At 43.6% G+C, this 20880-nt stretch overlaps 1 protein-coding gene across 1 annotated transcript; it reads left to right on the top strand.

Moving 5' to 3' along the window:
• Positions 1-15022: 15022 nt before the first annotated feature.
• On the top strand, positions 15023-17082 carry GJD2 (gap junction protein delta 2). The gene is made up of 2 exons (XM_049611957.1): positions 15023-15093; positions 16186-17082. The coding sequence occupies exons 1-2, from the start codon at positions 15023-15025 to the stop codon at positions 17078-17080; spliced, it is 966 nt and encodes a 321-aa protein (XP_049467914.1). The 3' UTR covers positions 17081-17082.
• The last annotated feature ends 3798 nt before the right edge of the window (positions 17083-20880 follow it).

Here is a 20880-nt window from a genome sequence, read left to right as displayed (position 1 = left end):
ATTCTCCTCAGTCATGGAATGGAATGTCTGCCTTCATGCAGACAATAGTCTTAGGGCTGAAGTGTGAGAGAATCATCTCGGGCACCCATTGTACCTGGGAAGCATGACTATATCCCCGCTCTGCTTCCAAAGCAGATTTTTTTTAATGGCCTTGAGAGCAGCATCTGTGCATGGGATGGAGAGCCAGAGCACAATCCAGGTCCCCTCCGGAGTCACTGGATTTCAGAGAATTTCACAACAGTGAAAATTAGATTTCTAGGGAGAGACCACAGCCAGTGACACTGAGTTAACATCATTTTTCCAGCTGCTTGAGGGACCTGGTCAGCTGGAGAAATCTGAATTTTGTTCACACAGAATTTCAGTTAGTCAATTTGTCCACACTGCTATTTTATTTTTAGCAGATTATGTTTAGATTCTTGTTTTCTTTTGGGTTTAGGTTTAAATTTTTTTTTTTCTGGCTCCTATCATACTGCATCCTGCAGATTATGTGGGCTCCAAATCAGCTCCTCATATTTGTAGCCATAGATTTCTTTAAAAGAAAAAAACCCAGCCAAACCACTCCTGACACCAAAACTCATTTGTTAACATGCACTTGCAAACTAGAAAAAGCCAGCAGAATGTCTACATTTTGGGGGCACCTGGGTGGGTCAGTCAGTTGAGCGTCCAGATGGGGCCACAGTTGATGATGGGGAGACAATATGACCAACGGAGTGATTAAGTGACCTCTGCACTCTGTTAAAACCACCAGTTCACTACTGCCCCCTGACTCCCAGAATGTTGGGAGTCAGATCTGAATTCCCCAGGCAGGACACTGGTGGATTCTTTTTAGCAGAATCTGACCAGCCCAAGAGAAAGATAAAAAAAAAAAAAAACAAACAAACAAACAAACAAAAAAAACCAAATCAGAGGTTTTTAAATAAATGGCCCAGAGACATAACTCAGGATTTTTCAACCAAAACTACTGACGTTTTGGGCAGGATAACTCTTTTATATGTGTGGGTTGTCTCGTGCTTGTGGGATGTGTAGCAGCGCTCCTAGGATCCATCTACCAGATGCCAGTAGCACTGCTCTACCCTGAAGCCAGTAGTCAAAAGGCCCCACCCACCCACTTGGAGTTTCCAATCAGTTTCATAGTATTCCATTCATTCTTAAGCATGAGCTGACAACCAGGGAGCCTGGGAGGCGTAGTGGGGTAAACATCCTACTTCCGCCCAGGTCATGATCTCACAGTTGGAGGGCTCGAGCCCCATATCAGGCTCTGCGCTGACAGCATGAGCCTGCTTTGGATTCTCTGTCTCCCTCTCTCTCTGCCCCTCTCCCCTCCTAAAAATAAAAAAATATTTTTAAAAAACAAATATATGAGCTGACAACCAAAAGTCAGAAGATATCTGAGAAGGAAAGCCTGCAACGTGAAATATGGAGAGAGAAACAATTTTTTTTCAATATATGAAATTTATTGTCAAATTTGTTTCCATACAACACCCAGTGCTCATCCCAAAAGGTGCCCTCCTCAATACCCATCACCCACCCTCCCCACCCTCCCACCCCCATCAACCCTCAGTTTGTTCTCAGTTTTTAAGAGTCTCTTATGCTTTGGCTAGAAACAATTTTTTAAAATTTTTTTCAATGTTTATTTTTTGAGAGAAAGAGAGACTGAGCATCAGAGGTGGAGAGGCAGAGAGAGAGGGAGACACAGAATCCAAAGCAGGCTCCAGGCTCTGAGCTGTCAGCACAGAGCCAGATGCAGGGCTCAAACCCATGAGCCATGAGATCGTGACCTGAGCTGAAGTCAGATGCTTAACCAACTCAGCCACCCAGGTGCCCCAAGACAGAAACACACTTTAAAAATGAAGAGTAAACACAGACCATGCAGGGAGAAGAAAACCTCAAAAATTATATTATTATTCTGAGAGAGAGACAAGACAGTGCAAAAGAACTATTGCAAATTAAAATTATGATTATAGAAATTTTAAAAAATGAAATAAAAGGAATGCAAGAAAAAGTTTAGGAAATCTCCTGGAAAGCAGAACAAAGAAATAAAGAATTAAAGAATTAAAGAGGAAGATAAAAATTAGACAACAGGTCCAGAAGGATGAATATCCAAGTGATCAATTCTAATAGGAGAGAACAGAGCAAATAGAGGTGAAGGTCTGAAGGAAATCATCAACGAAATAATCTAGGAAGCTGTCCCACAACTGAGATGTATGAGTTTGTAGCCTGAAAGGGCCTCCTGAGTATCTAGCACAGTAGATGAAGAAAAGATCTACATTAAGGCAAACTATTGTGAAATATGAGAATACAAGGGTCAAAGAGAATATCTGAAAAATCTTCTATAGAAAAAGTTGCACACTTTTGCAACAATGTGAACATCTTTGTACTCAGGGGAAATACTGGAAGCTATAAGACAATGGAGAAGGACTATACATTCAGAAGGAAATGGTGACGCAACAGGAGACGGAAGTCAATTGCTGATGTGAGAGGCCTCTAACATTTTCCTCCCATGGGCTATTTGTCAGAAAATTAGTAGAGGAGGTACTTTATCAAAACAAGGGAGGACCCCACAAAAGAAAAAACCTGGGGCAAACCATTGCACACAGAAGAGAGGGAAAGGGAACTCCCAGGATGATGGTGATGGTACATCCCAGTATATCAGTTGCTCGCTTCTCTAATTAGTCCAGATTGGAGAAGTCAGAATGTTGTGGAAGAAGTTTCTCTAAGAAAACGTAATGGACAGAACATGGCATATTCAAATATTTTGAGGGATAACTGGGACAGAGAATTTGGGGTTGAAGAAATGATAAGACTTTAGAAAATCAAAACAACCAACAAAAATGCTCAGATCAGGGAGAATAAAATTTTACACAAAAGAGAAATTATGGAATTCTACAAAACTAAGCTGGGAATAGGACTCACATAACACAATATACACTCTGACTACCCATTCAACAAAAGTATGATACAGTTATTTCAGGAAGATGGTGGAATAAGAAGAGTGAAATATGTGCTGCGTTGAGTTGGTAGTGATGGACGTAAATACTGAATCCTCTTCTTCCATGAAGGGAAGTTAGATTGTGCCTAATACTTGATCAGTCTTTGTGAAGATATGCCTGTGTAGATATGCACAGATCCTATTTCATAGATACATGTATACATTGATCTCATGGTTTTGTGCAGTTGGACCAAATAAGTATTGGCTTAAGCATTCAATTTGTGTTGTGGTTCTTAGCTTAGCCATCTCTTAGCTGTATGAGTTGAGCAGGTCATTTTAATGTCTCTACGCTTTTAAAATGGGAGATTTTATTCGATGAACAAGCAACTATTGAGCAATTTCCATGTCCTAGAGTAGGGAGATAAAAGATACAGTCCTTGATGGGGCGCCTGGGTGGCGCAGTCGGTTGAGCGTCCGACTTCAGCCAGGTCACGATCTCGTGGTCCGCGAGTTCGAGCCCCGCGTCAGGCTCTGGGCTGATGGCTCGGAGCCTGGAGCCTGTTTCCGATTCTGTGTCTCCCTCTCTCTCTGCCCCTCCCCCGTTCATGCTCTGTCTCTCTCTGTCCCAAAAATAAATTAAAAAAAAAAAAAAAAAAAAAAGGTTAAAAAAAAAAAAAAAAAAAAAAAAAAAAGATACAGTCCTTGACTTGAAGTCCAACAAGGGAGGCAGACAAGGAAACTGATGGGATTGGTAAAGAATGCTAAGGAAGCACAAAGGGCAAATGCAGACTGACATTATATTAAGCACTTACTATGTGCCAGGTTATATGTCATGTAATGTTCCCAGCAACCCAGTGATACTTTCCGCAATTTTACAGTGAAGGAAATCAATACTCAGAAAGGCTAAATAATTGAACCTGTAGCTAGCTAGAAACTAGCTACAGATCAGAATTTAGGCCCAAATCTCTCATGCTCTCATGTCATTCTCTCTTTGGAAACATATGCCCCCTAAGGGGCACCAAGCCTAGATAAGAGAAATGTTGAGATCAGAAAGAATTCCTGAGAAGGTGGTGCTGGAGATCAAAATTGATGGACTCTGACCATGGAAAAACCCGGACACTAAATCTCTCTCTCCTGGACCAGTGTCCTATTGCTGCTCTATTTACGAAGCTTTACTTAGTAAATATTTGAGTGACTATTACATCCCATGGATCATGCTAGGTACTGAAGGGTGTAAAGGTAAAAGCACAACAAAACAAAAATAAAACGGTTCCTGCTCTGGATAAGTTTATGGTCTATTGGTGAGGATGATTATTATACAGCATGGAAAATTATATGCTGGGAGCACCTAATACGACTGTGCAGGAAGGGATCTTCCTAGTGGGCATAGCTGGACTGAGTCTGGAGGAACAAATGGAAGTCAAGAGAAGGCAGAGGAGCAAGGTCACCCATGTGCACATCATAGCGCCCTGTCAGTGTGCAGAATATTTTGGGAACTCACTGCTTGTTGTATTTATTCTGGGCCTGGAAAGTAGGTTTATGAATATCTTCAGTGATAGCAAACCCATTCTCTGAAGGGGAATTTGATATTGTGAAAAACCAAAAGTTACTGGATATTCATGGACAACAGAAGGAAACTTTCCAACTTGTATCCTGGAGAAGCAGAAGGGACCCGAATCCCAGCTCACAGTTGCCAAGAAACCCTATATGAGGCAGGTGCAAAACATTTTTCCCCCTCTTTTAAATTCAGACTCATTAAAATATGTATTTTCAGAAGCCACTAATGAAAATAAATTGGGCAATCAGGCTGGCTCACACAACTTATAGTAAAACACGAGGTGTGATTTTTTCAAGTAATGAGGATCTTCTTACATGCTAACAAGGGGTTCTGGAGACAATTCTAAAAGAGGATTCTCAGAAATAGTTTGAGCTATGGCACCAAATTTGGAGTATATTTATATTCTCCTAGGAAAACAACTTTCATCTGTGTGCTACTCCCCAGGATCTATTTATTAACAGCAGTGTTGATCTCTTCAGTTTCATTTGATAGTTGGGCCATCTTTAAACAATGTTATTCAAAAAAATTAGTCAAAATCTCAGGAAATTCTAAAATATTAGTGTCCTCTTCCTCCATCAAAGAACGCTACCCTCTACCTGAACCTTTCCCTGGCCCCTGCTGAACTGAATAACTGAGGCAAAACATGGGTTTCCAGGGCAAAATAGGTTCACAGGAGCCCTGGCTCTTTAATTGGGGGCCCGCTCTTACCATTTCTTTGAAATTGCTTGGTGCTAAGGGGCTGCCTTCCACAATTTGTTTACTGTATTCAGAGATAAACATGTTTGAAAGAGGCATCATAATTAGTAATGCTCTTTAGATTCAACTAATCACAGAGGTATTTATGTTGACCATTACAATCAGGGCCTATTTGTTTCTTACATAATTAAGGCAGATTATGAGTTTGGGATGGTTTCTGAGAAACCATCTAGCTCATTAACCTGAGAGCAGACAGGGTTAAATACTGGAGGTGTTTCCTTGGGATAGCCACATAGTCCCTGAGGGAAGGAAGGTAATGGGAATGGGTGTGACTTGAGTATAACCTTTCACCAGTGGCTTGTCATCCCTAATTTACCTGCATCTGCTCTTGCCCACCCCCTCCAGTCTAGTCTCTCCATAATGTAAATGGATTGAGCTCTAAAAAACAAAACTAATCATGTCACTTGCCTCTTTAGAAGCCCTCAAAAGCAGCACATTACTCTTAGGAAAATACCAATGTCTTTACCCTACCCTATAGAGTTCTGCCTGATGATACCCTTGGCTGCCTCTCCAGCCATGTTGCAACCCAACTCCCTTACCCCTACCCCCATGAACCAACACTGGAGACTTCACAATTCTTGGAATGTGTTCTCTCCTACTCCAGGGTCTGTTTAGTGCTGTTCCCTGAGCTCAGAATGCTCCCTTTCCACCCCTTTCACCTGCTTTGCTATTAATATTACTGGCCTATTATATACTCACAGATGCATAGTTCAGAGCCATCCAATGGTAGCACTTATCACAATTTTAAAAGGACACATTACTATGGAGTAATTTATATATATCTCTCCTACTAGATTTTAAACCCCATGAGGTCAGGGATAATATTGTTTTACTCATTACTGTATCCCCCTGGCACACACTAGACAATGAGTAAATTTTTTAATGCCTATTTATTTATTTTGAGAGAGAGAATGAGTGGGGGAGGGGCAGAGAGAGAGGGAGAGAGAATCTCAAGTTGGCTCCGTGCTCACCAGGGAAGCCTGATGCCCACCACCCTGGGATCATGACCTGAATTGAAATCAAGGGTTGGACGCTCAACCAACTGAGCCATTCAGGCACCCTAACAATGGCTAAATCTTCATTGAGTAAGCAAATTAATGCAAGGGCCAATAATCTATGTGTGCAAAAATAAAATACTATTGGGTTGATATAACTTGGTTGTAGCAATGTACATATATTTATATTTATATGTATATACATTTGTCAATTTTTTAACATTTACTCTAGTAAAGTAAAAGGGTAGGAGAGAATGTAGCTAGTTAATAAAAAGTGAGCACCATGCTATTTATTGGTTCATCCATTCTTCATTTATTTTTGTTCATTCAGATGTCACAGGATAGAAAAACTTCCTTTTTATTTGAACAATTGTCACTATAAAATTTCCTGAGACGAACAGTCTTGGTTGCAACAACAACACAAAAGACTGTGGTAAATATTTAGGCTAAGAAGTGGGTCCCCTTCCCCCTGACCCTTCATACTCCACCAAGCAATGGCATAAAAATACAGTCTAGGTATATGGCTTTCTGACCATCTGACCTGTTGCAGAGAAACTAGAGAAAAAAGTGACAACTCAGCCTTTTGGTGCTCTTAGGTGATCTCTCTTGTATACTAATTGTCACCACTTGGTTATTAACCTGAATTATGTGACAGACATTTTATTTTGTTTTATTTTATTTTTTAAATGTTTATTTATTTATGGGGGGAGGGGCAGAGAGAGAGAGGGAGAGAGAGAATCCCAAGCAGGCTCTGCAGTGTCAGCCCTGAGCCCGGCATGGGGCTTGATCCCGCAAACTGCGAGGTCATGACCCAAGCCAAAATCAAGAATGGGATGCTTAATGGACTGAGCCACCCAGGTGTCCCCCATATGACAGATATTTTAAAATGGAGACTACTGCAAATGAGGGGCGCCTGGGTGGCTCAGTCGGTTAAGCGTCAGACTTCGGCTCAGGTCAGGATCTTGTGGTTCCTGGGCTCGAGCCCCTCATTTGGCTCTGTGCTGACAGCTCAGAGCCTGGAGCCTGCTGTGGATTCTGTCTTCCTCTCTCTCTGCCCCTCCCCTGCTCACACCCTGTCTCTCCCTCTCTCAAAATAGATATTAAAAAGATAATAATAATAATAAATAAAATGGAGACTACTAACAAGTATCTGATCTGGGGAAGTCTATGCTTTTGAGTGAAATGTCTACATTATAGATAACAGACAGCAAAACTGAAATTATATTGTAAGCAATAACATATTTGATATACACTCTTACCTTAATAGAAGACCATCCCACCTCTGCATGAAATAGAATAACTTAATTATTGACTTCATGAGAGAAACAGTCACGCTGGAGAATAAAATACATAGACTGTTCTTCTTGTGTTCTGAATAAAAGATGTAATCGGATGCAATCATTTCATTAATACACACATGGCCCTGTAATGGAAATACAGAGGACCAGATGGCCAGGAGTGGACTGAGATGAAATGAGATGGGTGTTTGCAGTTTAGCAACTAACTACTTAGCCTGTACGGATTATACTAAGTACTTACAGAACCACAGGAACACATTTTCAGAATGAAATTCTGGCTTTGTGTCCAGAAGCACCATTCCCAGCACTAGGAGAAAGCCTATTTTACTGGGCTCTCACAGAGCTATTTTGCCTAAGTAGTTGGTAGTGGGTATTATTGCACTAGTGCACAAATCTGACTGCATGTTGGAATCACCTGGAGAGTTTTTTAAAAATATATATCAACGCATTGGGCTCACCTCCAGAAATGTTGCTTTAATTAGTCTGGGATACAGGCTAGGCAATGGGATTTTCCAAAGCTCTCCAGGTGATTCTAATGTACAGTAAAGTTTAAGAACCACAGTGCTCATGTAATTCTGTATTTCCACAAGTAGGACCACTTTATAGACAATAAAAGAGGCAAATACCTGTGTGGTGTGATTTGAGGAAGCTCAGAACATCCCCTATCCCCAAAGAGCTATTCTCTTCTTCTGTGTGGTGTTTGGAAAACTACCTAGAAAAATTCATGTCTTTGAATGAAGGCTTTCCAAGTTAAATGAGGATAATGCCTCTGAGAAGGATAATACATTAAGTGGTTATCAGTTATTAACACCCCGGTATGCTCATTTATCGGATTACTTTCCTTTATGGTGGTGGCGTAAGGGGTGGGGAGTGGTGAAGTACAACTGTAGGAGGCTCAAGGGTCACTAAGTGTGGATTCAAGATGAGTTCCAGGGATGGGAGGTATGACCAAAGGCAGTCTATAGTCAAGGTGGAATGATGATATGATAACAAAAAGAAAAATTTGGTGTGGGATTTTGTGGATCAGAGAAGACTGTGAAAGGGATCAAATGCGCAAGTCGGAGTCCATGGTCTTGACAAACCCTTGGCTGACTTACCAAAATACTGCAGTGAGAGAGCTGAACACATGGTCAATAAGTGAGTGACAGCTTCTTTCCAGTCTCACCCCAGCTCCAGAAACAAGAGTTCTCCATACCAGACTTGGATTTGGTGCCCAAAAGTGATCAGAGGGCAGCTAGGTAGACAAGAGCTAGAAAATCACAAAAGCCTCTGGGCTGAGTAATGCCTGAGCCCCCAGAGTCTTGGCAAAAAGAGAAACTGGCTGATTTTTGAAGGTCAAGACACCAGGCAACCAGGAGAATCCATGTATGGTTATGAAAGCAAGAAACAACCTTGAAAATAAGCTCCAGATCTTAAAGAAGGTTCCTTTCGGAATGAATATCAATTCCACACAATTATCTTGGCTGTAGATATGAAGCAACCAGATGAATCCAACTTTCAGCAGTATACTCTGATGTGGAAGACCTGAAGGAAGAGCACACGTGGGAACTAACATCTATTCTCCCAGTTTAACAAACCTGCCAGAGGCAGGTCCAACCCATGTGCATTTCCCCTGAAATTTCCTCATCTCTTTTATACAGCCTGGAAATTCGCTCAGCTGGAAGCCCAGCTATGTCCTGCATGGCCGGGACTCTGGCTGGACAGCGACAATGAGAGTGTGAAGGCGGGAGGGGGGGGGGGGGTGCCCAGACTCCAGGCAGGCTCTTCTGCACTGTTGCTGAATGACTTCTGAATAGGGTTGACTTAAAAGAAATCTCTTCCTGTGGGTTTAATAAGCCCCCGCTGGGATGCTCCTGATGTGAATGGGAATCACGACTTGACATAGATGTGAAAGATTATGTGTCAGCAGGACTGATTTGATTCTTAATGGAGTGTTAATTTATTTGCTGTGATTTCATGCATCTGCTTTGGCCACAATGTCATATTACGTTAATCCCTGAGATATCACCACACATAGGTGTATCCTCTATATACACGGTGGCTGAGGAATGGGGAATTTGTGCATATGATTTTTTAAAAGGGATATGTATACCTGGGCTGCCTGGGTCGCTCAGTTGGTTAAGCATCTGACTCTTGATCTTGGCTCAGGTCATGATCTCACAGTTAGAGGGATTGAGTCCCGTGTCAGGGTGTCAGGCTCTGCACTGACAGAATGGAACCTGCTTGGGATTCTGTCTCTCGTTCTCTCTCTCTGCCCCTCCTGTGCTCTCTCTCTCTCTTTCTCAAAATTAATAAACTTTAAAAAAGGGATATATATATATATATATTCAAGATATATATATATTCAAGATATATATATATATTCAAGGTATATATATGTGTATATATATATATATATATATATATATATTCAAAGGACTAGCAAGCAGAAGATTTTGGATTTTCTCACTATTTGGATACATGGTCTCCTGGGGTGAGGACATGACTTGGTATTTGGAACCACTAGATTGAGGAATAGTTTTGAAGGTAATAGGCTCTGGGAAGTCCTAAGCCACACAGAAGTCACCATATTCAGGGCTACTTATAATTGTGGGTTGGAAAGCTTTACTTCTTTTTTATTTAATGTTTGTTTATTTATTTGTTTTTGAGAAAGAGAGAGAGAGTGCACAAGTGAGGAAGGGGCAGAGAGAGAGAGAGAGGGAGGCACAGAATCTGAAGCAGGTTCCAGGCTCTGAGCTATCAGCATAGAGACTGACCCGGGGCTCAAACCCACAAACTGTAAGGTCATGACCTGAGCTGAAATTGGATGCTTTACCAGCTGAGCCACCCGGTGTCCCTGGATAGCTTTACTTCTGTAGGAAATATTACTCTGTAAACTTTGAACAGCAAAAACAAGTGTTTCCATAAACAGTTGGGCTGGGGCTTAAATATAGGTAAGGGAGCACAGAAGAAAGAAAGAGAAAAATCACTTTGCAGCAAAGAGGAGTAGACTTCACATGCCACTTATGTTCTTTTAAGTCGCACAAGACAGGTTGGGTTTGCCCCCTCAGAAGACAGCTTGATGGTTTCATTAGGAAATAGATGTATGTAGGCCACTGGGGGAGATATAACTCAGTTAATCCTAACTGTTTGTGAATGAAATGTGGAGGACTTTAACACAGAGACCAATCCCAAACAGAAGGTAGTCCCTCCCGAGCCACACAAATCCCAGAGGCTACAGATGCTGGCACATCGGAATCTATGTATCCAGGCCCAGCTCCCTGGGCTCCCTGCCTCTCTGATGCTGCAGCATAAGGCTGGCAAAGCTGAGCAGGGGGTTGGGGCCACCGTGAGTGAGAGCAGCACCAAGTGAGAGCAGGGGGCTGGAGGTTAACAAAAAATGCTTTCTGTTGAGGGGCTCAGGCTGTCCCAAGTGTGTAGGGACTTTCACTTGGCAAAAGGGACCCCCTCTCACTTTGAATGTAACCTATGGTCCCAGGGGAGCCGAGACCCACTTCTACTTGGGGAATGTGCAGCTTTCCCAGGTTGAGGGGAATAGAGAGCCAGAGAGCCACCCTGCTCCTTCAATGAACTTAAGTCTCCACAATGCTAAAGACACTATGGAAAGTATCATGACCTATAAGTATCATGCCTTCTGCTCCCCAAGAATTCACAGTCCAGTAGAGGAGGGGTCAATAGATTCACTTTCATCCTTACATGTTACACAAAGTTCCTAGCAGGTTTTCGTTTACCAAATGTTTGAAGCTGCAAAGCTAATAAGTTCACCTGGGAATCTGTGGCTGAGAAGAAAGTGAAGTTCTAAGCACATATAAGGGTAAGAGTGTATCCAGGTAACCCATGTAGTAAATTGGATCAGTGTTAGTAACTCTCTATTCTCTCCTTGTATTAGTATATACACGCCCTTTGCTATGTGCCTTTATAGTTTTCATCACTAAATGTGGAGACTATTTTCCTGTTCCATTAATGAAAATTACTGTTTAGTAAGACATGGCTTTGCAAAGCCAATGATCCAGGTATTACTTTCCTTTAGATGCGTATAGGTAGCTATGTCCCCATGATCCAAACCACCTTAATTCTCTTTTCCTTCTTCAAAGTTCTTATCTTTCGTCCTTTAAAATTATTTGGTCTTCTTCTCTGGGATTCTTAAATAGCACGTTCTTCATAGCTTTTTCCTTACTAGTATAACTGTAGGCAATTCACCCAATTTGGGGGTCAATTTTAACATCTGTGAAACAAGGAGATGGGGTTTTCTGATTTTAGGACCCCTCTCTGCCCTAATACTCACAGAAACAAAAGTTTTCAACTTTTTATTGTTATCAGGGCCACTGGTGAGAATTAAATGAAAATTCAAGTACTTAAACTTTGCTTCCATAGATTTTAATTTAGCAGATTTGGGGTGGGACCCCAGCAAATGGTCTAATGTACAACAAAAGGTTATTCTATGAGCTCCATTGTTTTTCATCCAAAACCATTACTATCACAGAGTAAAATGACGTTTAAATAAGCATAAAACAGGGGCACCTAGGTGGCTCAGTTGGTTAAGTGTCAGACTTCAGCTCAGGTCATGATCTCATGGGTTTGTGAGTTTGAGCCCCTCACTGGGGCTTTCTGCTGTCAGCACAGAGCCTGCTTCAGATGCTCTGTCTCTCTCTCCCTCTACCCCTCCCCTTCTTGCACTCTCTCTCTCTCTCTAAAAAAATAAACAAACATTAAAAAAAAAGTACAAAAGGAATGAACTTCCCAGTTGACTTAAATGGTGATCTTCAATTAGAGGGGAATTGAGACAGCAAAAATCTAGCTGGATGAGATAGTGCTCTGAGGAAATTCAGAAGCATGCAGCTCTACATAGAAACTTTCCATATTTGGGGCACCCGGGTGGCTCAGTCTGTTAAACATCCAGCTGTTGATCTCAGCTCAGTTCATGATCTCACGGTTCATGGAATCAAGCCCTGCATCGGGCTCTGTGCTGACAGTGCAGATTCCCTCTCTCCTTCTCTGTCTGCTCCTCCTCCACTCGCACTCACAAGCTCTCTCCCTCAATAAATAAATAAACTTAAAATTTTTTTTTAAAAAACCCAGTTCATTGTTTTCAAGGTGTGGGGATGAGAAGGTTTTTATCTACAAACAGGCTACCAAATCTAACATAGGAGTCTTAAAATATAGGTCCTATGTATAGACGTTTTTGTGTTTATATGCATGTTACATATATTCAACATGTGCTCACATGTTGAATCTATATGACAGACTAAACTGTATTTCAAAGTAATAAACTAATGATTGACACTGTAGTCATAACTTAGTGCTTGAAAATTGCATTGTATGAACATTTAAAATGTATTTCTGGCACTCTCTGGCCTTAGGACCATCATCTTTAAGGGTTTGGTAAAGCCACATGTAGAGAATATAATGATTTTGAGTTTTTTAGGACATTTGAAGATGTTAAGCAGATTTACCAGGGGACCATCTCACTCATTCACCCCTTGTCTAAGATACTTTACTGCAAAAGTGTCTACCAAAGGAGAGAATATAGGGAGCCAGAGCCTTTTCTCATTTTTAGTAGACTCTATTACTTCTTTGCAGTGAAAAACTGCTTCCTTGGGGTAAAGGTATCAGGTCTAGGAGAAATATCACTGATCCCTCCTACACCAAATAATGAGTTGTGCCTTAAAAGTCATCTTATACAAAAGTGCAGTGTGAGTAGACTTAAGCCCATGCCTGTTACCCTTCCTCCCAGGGCCAGGGCCACCAACTACCCAACCACCCTGGTTGCTTTAGAGCTGAAAGCTTATCACGGTGATTTAAGTAATACATATGTGCTTCGATCTTTACGGATAATTAAGGCTGCAGTGTATACCTAGGATGAGTTAGCAACCTTTTTACAGCTGTATTTTCAAAAGGGTGACAACTACTTACCCATTGTGCTTTGGGTACATTTGTGTGAATCACTCCCAACTACTGTGTCTCCTAATACTGACCCCTGAGCTAATTAGCAGCCTGGTGTGATGGTTTCTATTTTGTAGCAACCAATTAGGCAGTTGCTCTGGACAGAACTGACAACAAAATGTAAATTTAAAGACAGAAACCAGGGTCTGTTGGTTGAGAGGAGAAAGCCAAGGCCAGATAAGTGAAGATGGGGTGAGATTGTGAACGGGTTTTGTTTCCGGTAGTAGAATACTGGGCCTCCTTAAATTCAGATTCAGACCAAGGTACCCCATTAGCAAATAAATAAATAAACAGGCACATAAATATATATACACATAAGCAAACAAGCAAATAGATAATTTTTAAAAATAGCGGAGCATTAGTGTTTGTGCTGGGAGAAGCGAGACTATAAGTCATGGCCACCCACCTGCTCTCGGGAGGCACTTCCTAGGTATAGACTTGTGCCCAGACCCCTTCCTCAGAAGCAGCTTCACATCTGCCTTTAAGCTTCAGCCTAAACGGCCTCTCATCAAGCCTTCCTCACCCCAGCATCTGACCCACGGAGGCACCGAATGGCAGGCTCCCTCTCAGCCACTCAATCCTCTCCAAGGGAGATTTAAAAGTGTCCTACTGTCGTTCTCACTCCCCTCCCCCCAACTAGCATCTCCATTTAGGGAAGGAATTTCCGTTATCGCCCCAAAGACAAAGAGCAAAAAGGTGAGGGACGCACGTAGAGAAGCCACAGGACCGACTCGCGTCCGTTGCCACTCACCCACGCGTCTGCTCCCGGCTCCCCCTCCTCTCGCCGGGGACTGGCGGTCAGGTGAGGATACCTGTGCGCCTAGAGAAGCCCCGAGGGGCACTGCGATCCTTCCTCCCGAAGTCACCCCACTCCCCGCGGGGGCCCCAGGACTCTTGCCCCCTCTCCCGGTGCGCGCGTCCCCTGCCCCTCGGGCTCCGGCGCGCAGCGACAGCCACACGCCGCGCTCGGCTCCCCTCCGCCGACCTGGCGTGACGCAGGCAGAGACTACTTAAGGGCGGATTAGAGGCGGCGGCCGCGGATTCCCGAGCCCGTCAGCCAGCTCCGCGCGCTGCGCCCAGGCCTCGCAGGAGGCAGCACAGGGGCGCCCGGTGCCTGCAGAAGTGCCTGGCGCGGGGGGTGCTGCCCGGACCTTTCCCTGGCCCCCAACCCAGGGGGTGAGACCTCTCTCGGGCCGCCAAGAGCTCACGGACCTGCACGCTGCCACCCCCGCCCCGCCCCTCTCCCGGGCATCCGTGGGCTCCAGACCTGATCCCCGGACGGCGCGGGAGGTTAGTGCCCGCTCTCCCAACCGCGCCAGCTGCCCCATCAGTCGGGGTGCGCTACGATTTCTTTCCTCATTTCCCTCTTTTAAGTGCAATAAAAGGGAGAGGGGATTCCTGGATTTTTTTTTTTTTAATTTGTTTGCTTCCTTAATTGGGGGGCAAGCGCTCCCAGTCGGGAGGTGCGGCCCAGGGAGGGGCCAGGAGCGGGAACGTGCCCGGTGCTGCCCAGTCTTTGTCTGCTGCCTCCGGATGCACAGCGATGGGGGAATGGACCATCTTGGAGAGGCTGCTGGAAGCCGCGGTGCAGCAGCACTCCACTATGATCGGGAGGTAAGGGCGCCGAGCCGACTGTCAGCGGGCCCCGTCGGGCGACCCCCGGGAGTCCCTTCTCACGTCCAGACCGAGCCCCAACAGCCCCCAGCCCATCCACTGCCCCTTCCCATCGTCCTCGGCCCGTGTGCCTGTGCCCCTGGTAATTGTGCACCCGATGCTGATGCCCGGTGATGTCCCCTTCCCCCAGCCGCTCCTGATCAGCTCTCCATCCCTTCCCCCTGAAGCACCACTGGGGGGTTGACTCTTCTCCCATTAGAAAAAGAGTTGTTGGCTCAGTCGTGGTACCCCCACCACTCTCTGGAGTCAGAGCCAATCTCCATCCGGTTCCCTAAATAGAATCTACAAGGAAGGCAGGATTGTGTTTGGACAGAGAAGGGCAAATGGGGAGATGGATCTGCTCTTTGGAACAGATGTATCTTTTCCCAAGAAATACTTATCAACCTAAACTGATTTGGCTGTTAAAACTTACAGTATCAGACACCCACACTCCCAATTGATATTTTGTGTCATCATATGTATATATATACTCATATGTATATACACTATAAAAAGCCGTGTATATATGTGGATATACATTCATAGCTGTCTGTTTATATAAGACATTAAGTTCAGTATTTATACTGAGGGTAAATTAAATATCCACTTGAAATAATTACATGCACACTCTGTGTGTAGACTTTGAAACAGGTACTCTCTGTTCAGATATTCCATGTGCAGTTGCCATATCCAGAGTGAAGGTGTGTTTTTTGCCTCTGTGCATTCCATGTAGCAGATGAAATCTATTTGTTGCAAATACACCGTGCCCAATACATGGATGGATATATATATATATATATATATATATATATATATATATATATATTTGAGATCCTTGTAATATGAAGTGTTTCCAGTCTACCAGCAACCAGCAGAAAGGGAAGAGCCAAAAAAGATTTCCTAGTTTCCCAGGTCAGAACCACCAGGGATGGACAGCTCTTAAGTCAAAGGACTGGCAAACACCAACCAGAGCAGGGAAAGGAGGAGCAGGGGTTTCCTAAGTCAGTGACTCAACCCTTGAGAACCTCTCTCCCTCCCTCTTCCCCTGCTCAGGATCCTGTTGACTGTGGTGGTGATCTTCCGGATCCTCATTGTGGCCATTGTGGGGGAGACGGTGTACGATGATGAGCAGACCATGTTTGTGTGCAACACCCTGCAGCCCGGCTGTAACCAGGCCTGCTATGACCGCGCCTTCCCCATCTCCCACATTCGTTACTGGGTCTTCCAGATCATAATGGTGTGTACCCCGAGTCTCTGCTTCATCACCTACTCTGTGCACCAGTCTGCCAAACAGCGAGAACGCCGCTACTCTACTGTCTTCCTAACCCTGGACAGGGAGCCCCCTGAGTCCATGGGGGGTCCTGGAGGAACTGGGGGTGGAGGCAGTGGTGGTGGCAAACGAGATGATAAGAAGTTGCAAAATGCCATTGTCAATGGGGTGCTGCAGAACACAGAGAACACCAGCAAGGAGACAGAGCCAGATTGTTTAGAGGTTAAGGAGCTGACCCCACACCCATCAGGGCTGCGCACTGCTGCACGATCCAAGCTCCGAAGGCAGGAAGGCATCTCCCGCTTCTACATTATCCAAGTGGTGTTCAGAAATGCCCTGGAGATTGGGTTTCTGGTAGGCCAATACTTTCTCTATGGCTTCAGTGTCCCAGGGTTGTATGAGTGTGACCGCTACCCCTGCATCAAGGAGGTGGAATGTTATGTGTCCCGGCCTACTGAGAAGACTGTCTTTTTAGTGTTCATGTTTGCCGTGAGTGGCATCTGTGTTGTGCTCAACCTGGCTGAACTCAACCACCTGGGATGGCGCAAGATCAAGTTGGCCGTGCGAGGGGCCCAGGCCAAGAGGAAGTCAGTCTATGAGATCCGCAACAAGGACCTGCCCCGGGTCAGTGTTCCCAATTTTGGCAGGACTCAGTCCAGTGACTCTGCCTATGTGTGAAGGGGCAGCTTCACACATAGGGCCTGGGGAATGAAATCTGCCCCAAGGCAGATGACTACTCAGAGAGAGTGGCTGTATCTGCCCTCACTTGCCATTGAGCTATAGGACAAGACTAGTTAAGAGAAGACCCTGCATCAATGGGAGAGGAGAGAAAGTAGAGCCATTACCACAGGTCACACCATTGGTTCCTACAGAGACCACTGCGCAGAGTGATGAGATGGATGAGTCGGACTTCTTTGGGCCTTTTCGTTGATGTCCCAGTCTGATCCTGCCAACAGTGTGCTTGCACAGCTACCAAGTAGGACTTAGCTCCACTGAGCTCAATATCCTGGTGAATGGCATTAACAAATACTTCATCGGTCCAAAATTTGTGACCTATCTCAACACGTCCCTTCATCCTGGGCTGCAGGACAAACATCCTTGAGGCATCTTTCGTGTACCTCCCCCATCAGCATGTTCCTCTCCTTCAACCCAGGATAGCATGCCAGCTTTTTTCTGAATCTAGCCTTACAGTAGACCTAATATGGTTTATCTGCAAGCTAGAGGGAATTACATGGGGTGCTTTTTGGAGATTGGCCATGGCAGAGGTTCGCATTCAAGCCCCATCTGACAAGCCCTTAGTCATTATGAAAACCTTAGGAATGTCTCAGTATTTCCAATTTTCTAACTCAAACTGCACTGGTGCTGTTTATTAGGGGCAGGGTTTGGGTGGGAGGGAGGGAATTGCAATATGCAAGTATAACACTTCTGTGAGATGGTCGTTGCACTGTTAGGCATGTGGCTATGAGCTTTGGGATATTTCTGCCTTCCAGCTTGTGGACTTTGGCTAGCATTAAAAATATTTTGTTGTTGTTGTTGATATCAAGGGTGTCTACTTGAGCCACAGAATTTCTAACTGGTGTATTCCATTCATTTTCTTATACTTCATTTTGCCATGGTTTGAATTTACCTGTGTGCTCACACCAGAGACCTTAATCAGCCCATGTCAATCCCAATTTATTATTTTATCAGTTATTTTTGAAACACACACTTAATCACTAGCTTAAGAAACCTGGAAACACTATTGGCTAACATGTGTTTACGGATGTGTATTTGAGACATATACCAAAGGTTCAAAAACCTGTTTCTTTGGACTGTGAATATGTTTCCTTCTCTTTGCTCTTATTTAAGTGCCATATTATACCTTTTACATCCACTGTGTATTTAGTTAAAGCACTGGCTGAGAATAATATTTGAATAATTGCTTTTATGAAGCCCCCAATTTCCTTTGCATTATCATTTATGATTTTTGATTTAGGTATGGACATGGTGTAACACACAACTGAGGATTTGTTTAAAATAAAGTTCTTGCCTTTTTTTTTCGTAAATTGGGGAAGAATCTTTATTTTTCTATTTTGATTGGGGTTCTATTTATTTATATGTATGTTCGAAAGTGTTTTGTTTCATGTTCGAAAGAGCACAACATTAGGGGCAGGAACTGAAAAATGGATGACCAATAAAGTCCAATCAGCCGCTAACGGATGAGAAGAGGCTGGTACATTTTGGAATGCTGAGAAGACTGTGATGAAGTATTCAAATAGTAGGATTTACTAACTACTTTCCATTTTAGCCCAAGATTTCTCTGCTTGTCTAAGGATATTTCTTGTAATAAAATGCCAACACTATATCATATTGGGTCAATTCCACGAGTTAAATATTTTTCCTTTCCACCATACTTTTCTGCCATGGACCGTCACATCTAGCAGGTGTGCTGTGCTCCCCATCATCTCTTTAAGGCCTGATGTATAAAATGATGCTAACCCAAGTTACCTGGGTCGCTCAGTCGGTTAAGTGTCAGACTCTTGATCTTAGCTCAGGTCTTGATCTCAGAGTTGTAAGTTAAAGCCCCACACTGGGCTCCATGCTAGGTATGGAGCCCACTTAAGAAATAATACAATGAAAAAATAAGAGAAATAAAAATAAAATGATGCTAACCCAATAGTCAAACAGAACCCTCCAGAGCACCACTATCCAATACAACTTTGTGTAATGATGGAAATTTCTACTATCTATGTTGCTCGGTATGGGAACAACTGGCTACATGTGGCCATTGAGCTCTTAAAATGTGGGTAGTGGGGCACCTGGGTGGCGCAGTCGGTTGAGCGTCCGACTTCAGCCAGGTCACGATCTCGCGGTCCGTGAGTTCGAGCCCCGCGTCAGGCTCTGGGCTGAGTTCGAGCCCCGCGTCAGGCTCTGGGCTGATGGCTCGGAGCCTGGAGCCTGTTTCCGATTCTGTGTCTCCCTCTCTCTCTGCCCCTCCCCCGTTCATGCTCTGTCTCTCTCTGTCCCAAAAATAAATAAAAAACGTTGAAAAAAAAAATTAAAAAAAAAAAAATGTGGGTAGTGCAACTGATGAACTGAATTTCTAGCTTTGTTTAATCTTAATTTAAATAGCCATGTATGCTTAGTTGCTACTGTATTATACAGCACAGTTGTACACTGTCAATCAGTCGTTGCCTATTGGGGTCTTTCAAAGGAGACTGATCCTTTGCTTATAGTTCATAAGGTCTTACTTTTTCATCACACATTTCACTATTATTTTTGGCATTTTCTGTCTACATGTGGTCCTATTCGCTCAGTAGGCTAATATTCTTCCTTCAGTTCTTTATTGCTATTCACCTGATTCCAGAAGACTTGGTCTGAGCATTGTGAGGCAATGTGGCATTTCCTGGATGATTGTTTTTCAAATACAATTGTGCCACCCTTTAACTATAGCAGAGCAGATGCCAATTTTAGAATGAAAATATGTTTATTTCCGTCTATAGGTTTCCATCTGTAGTATAAATAGGCAATTGAAAATTATTATCCTTGATTAAAGAAACAGATCCTCCTCTATTTTCTGTTTGGTGAGCTAAAAATGTTTTAAAACACCTCCCAGAGATGGAGGAAGAGTGTTGTTTGAGAGCTCTTAGCATATGCTTGGGTGTGAAAGAAGTAGGAATCTGTGTGGAAAACAAGGGCTGTTGTATTTATGCCATGATGTAAGATTAGAAGAACGGTAGTGTTTCCTGGCGGAAGTGCATCCCCTACCAGTGGGGCTGATCTATTTCAGGTCCTTGATGTTTCCAAATACCCGCAAATGGAAAAATGATTAATTCACTTGTCAGAAATGGAGGCGGGAACATACCTTCCTCTGGGCATGTAGAGTCATCCCTCGGAATGACTGATGTGTGTCAGTCTGATTCTGTTGCTTTCTACTTAATGAAAAAAATATACCAATGATTTGATGTTTCACGTAGCTATGTGACGGATGTGACCTTAATCTGTACTTTGTGAGAGGACAACACCAATATATTCTTTTAGATTTAAGAGTCTTGGTGACTGAAGACCCTTTTGGCCTACGTGTGAGTGTTTGTGTACGTGTGTGTGCACACATGTGCATTGGGAGGGGTAGTGGGCGCCAATGTACAAATTGGGTTTAAAAGTTTAAAAAGTGGGGCGCCTGGGTGGCTCAGTCAGTTAGGCATCCGGCTTCGGCTTAGGTCATGATCTCGCGGTCCGTGAGTTCAAGCCCCGCGTCAGGCTCTGTGCTGACAGCTCAGAGTCTGGAGCCTGTTTCAGATTCTGTGTCTCCCTCTCTCTCTGACCCTCCCCCGTTCATGCTGTGTCTCTCCCTGTCTCAAAAATAAATAAACGTTAAAAAAAATAATAAAAAATAAAAGTTTAAAAAGTGGGCACCAGTGTATGAACCCTGGACAGGCTGAAGTTACGTAGTCTGTGGAAAGAAAATTTGTACTTTTTAAGTCCTCAAATATTTAAAG

This window comes from Panthera uncia, assembly GCF_023721935.1.
Source record: "Panthera uncia isolate 11264 chromosome B3 unlocalized genomic scaffold, Puncia_PCG_1.0 HiC_scaffold_1, whole genome shotgun sequence".
Lineage (NCBI taxonomy): Eukaryota > Metazoa > Chordata > Mammalia > Carnivora > Felidae > Panthera > Panthera uncia.
This window is presented reverse-complemented; position numbering and strand designations above follow the sequence as displayed.

Bases quoted from the DNA above. Each gene is read 5' to 3' on its own strand.
- GJD2 (XM_049611957.1), top strand. From the start codon at position 15,023: ATGGGGGAATGGACCATCTTGGAGAGGCTGCTGGAAGCCGCGGTGCAG. The intron at 15,094-16,185 runs GTAAGGGCGCCG...TCCCCTGCTCAG, and splicing joins CACTCCACTATGATCGGGAG to GATCCTGTTGACTGTGGTGG.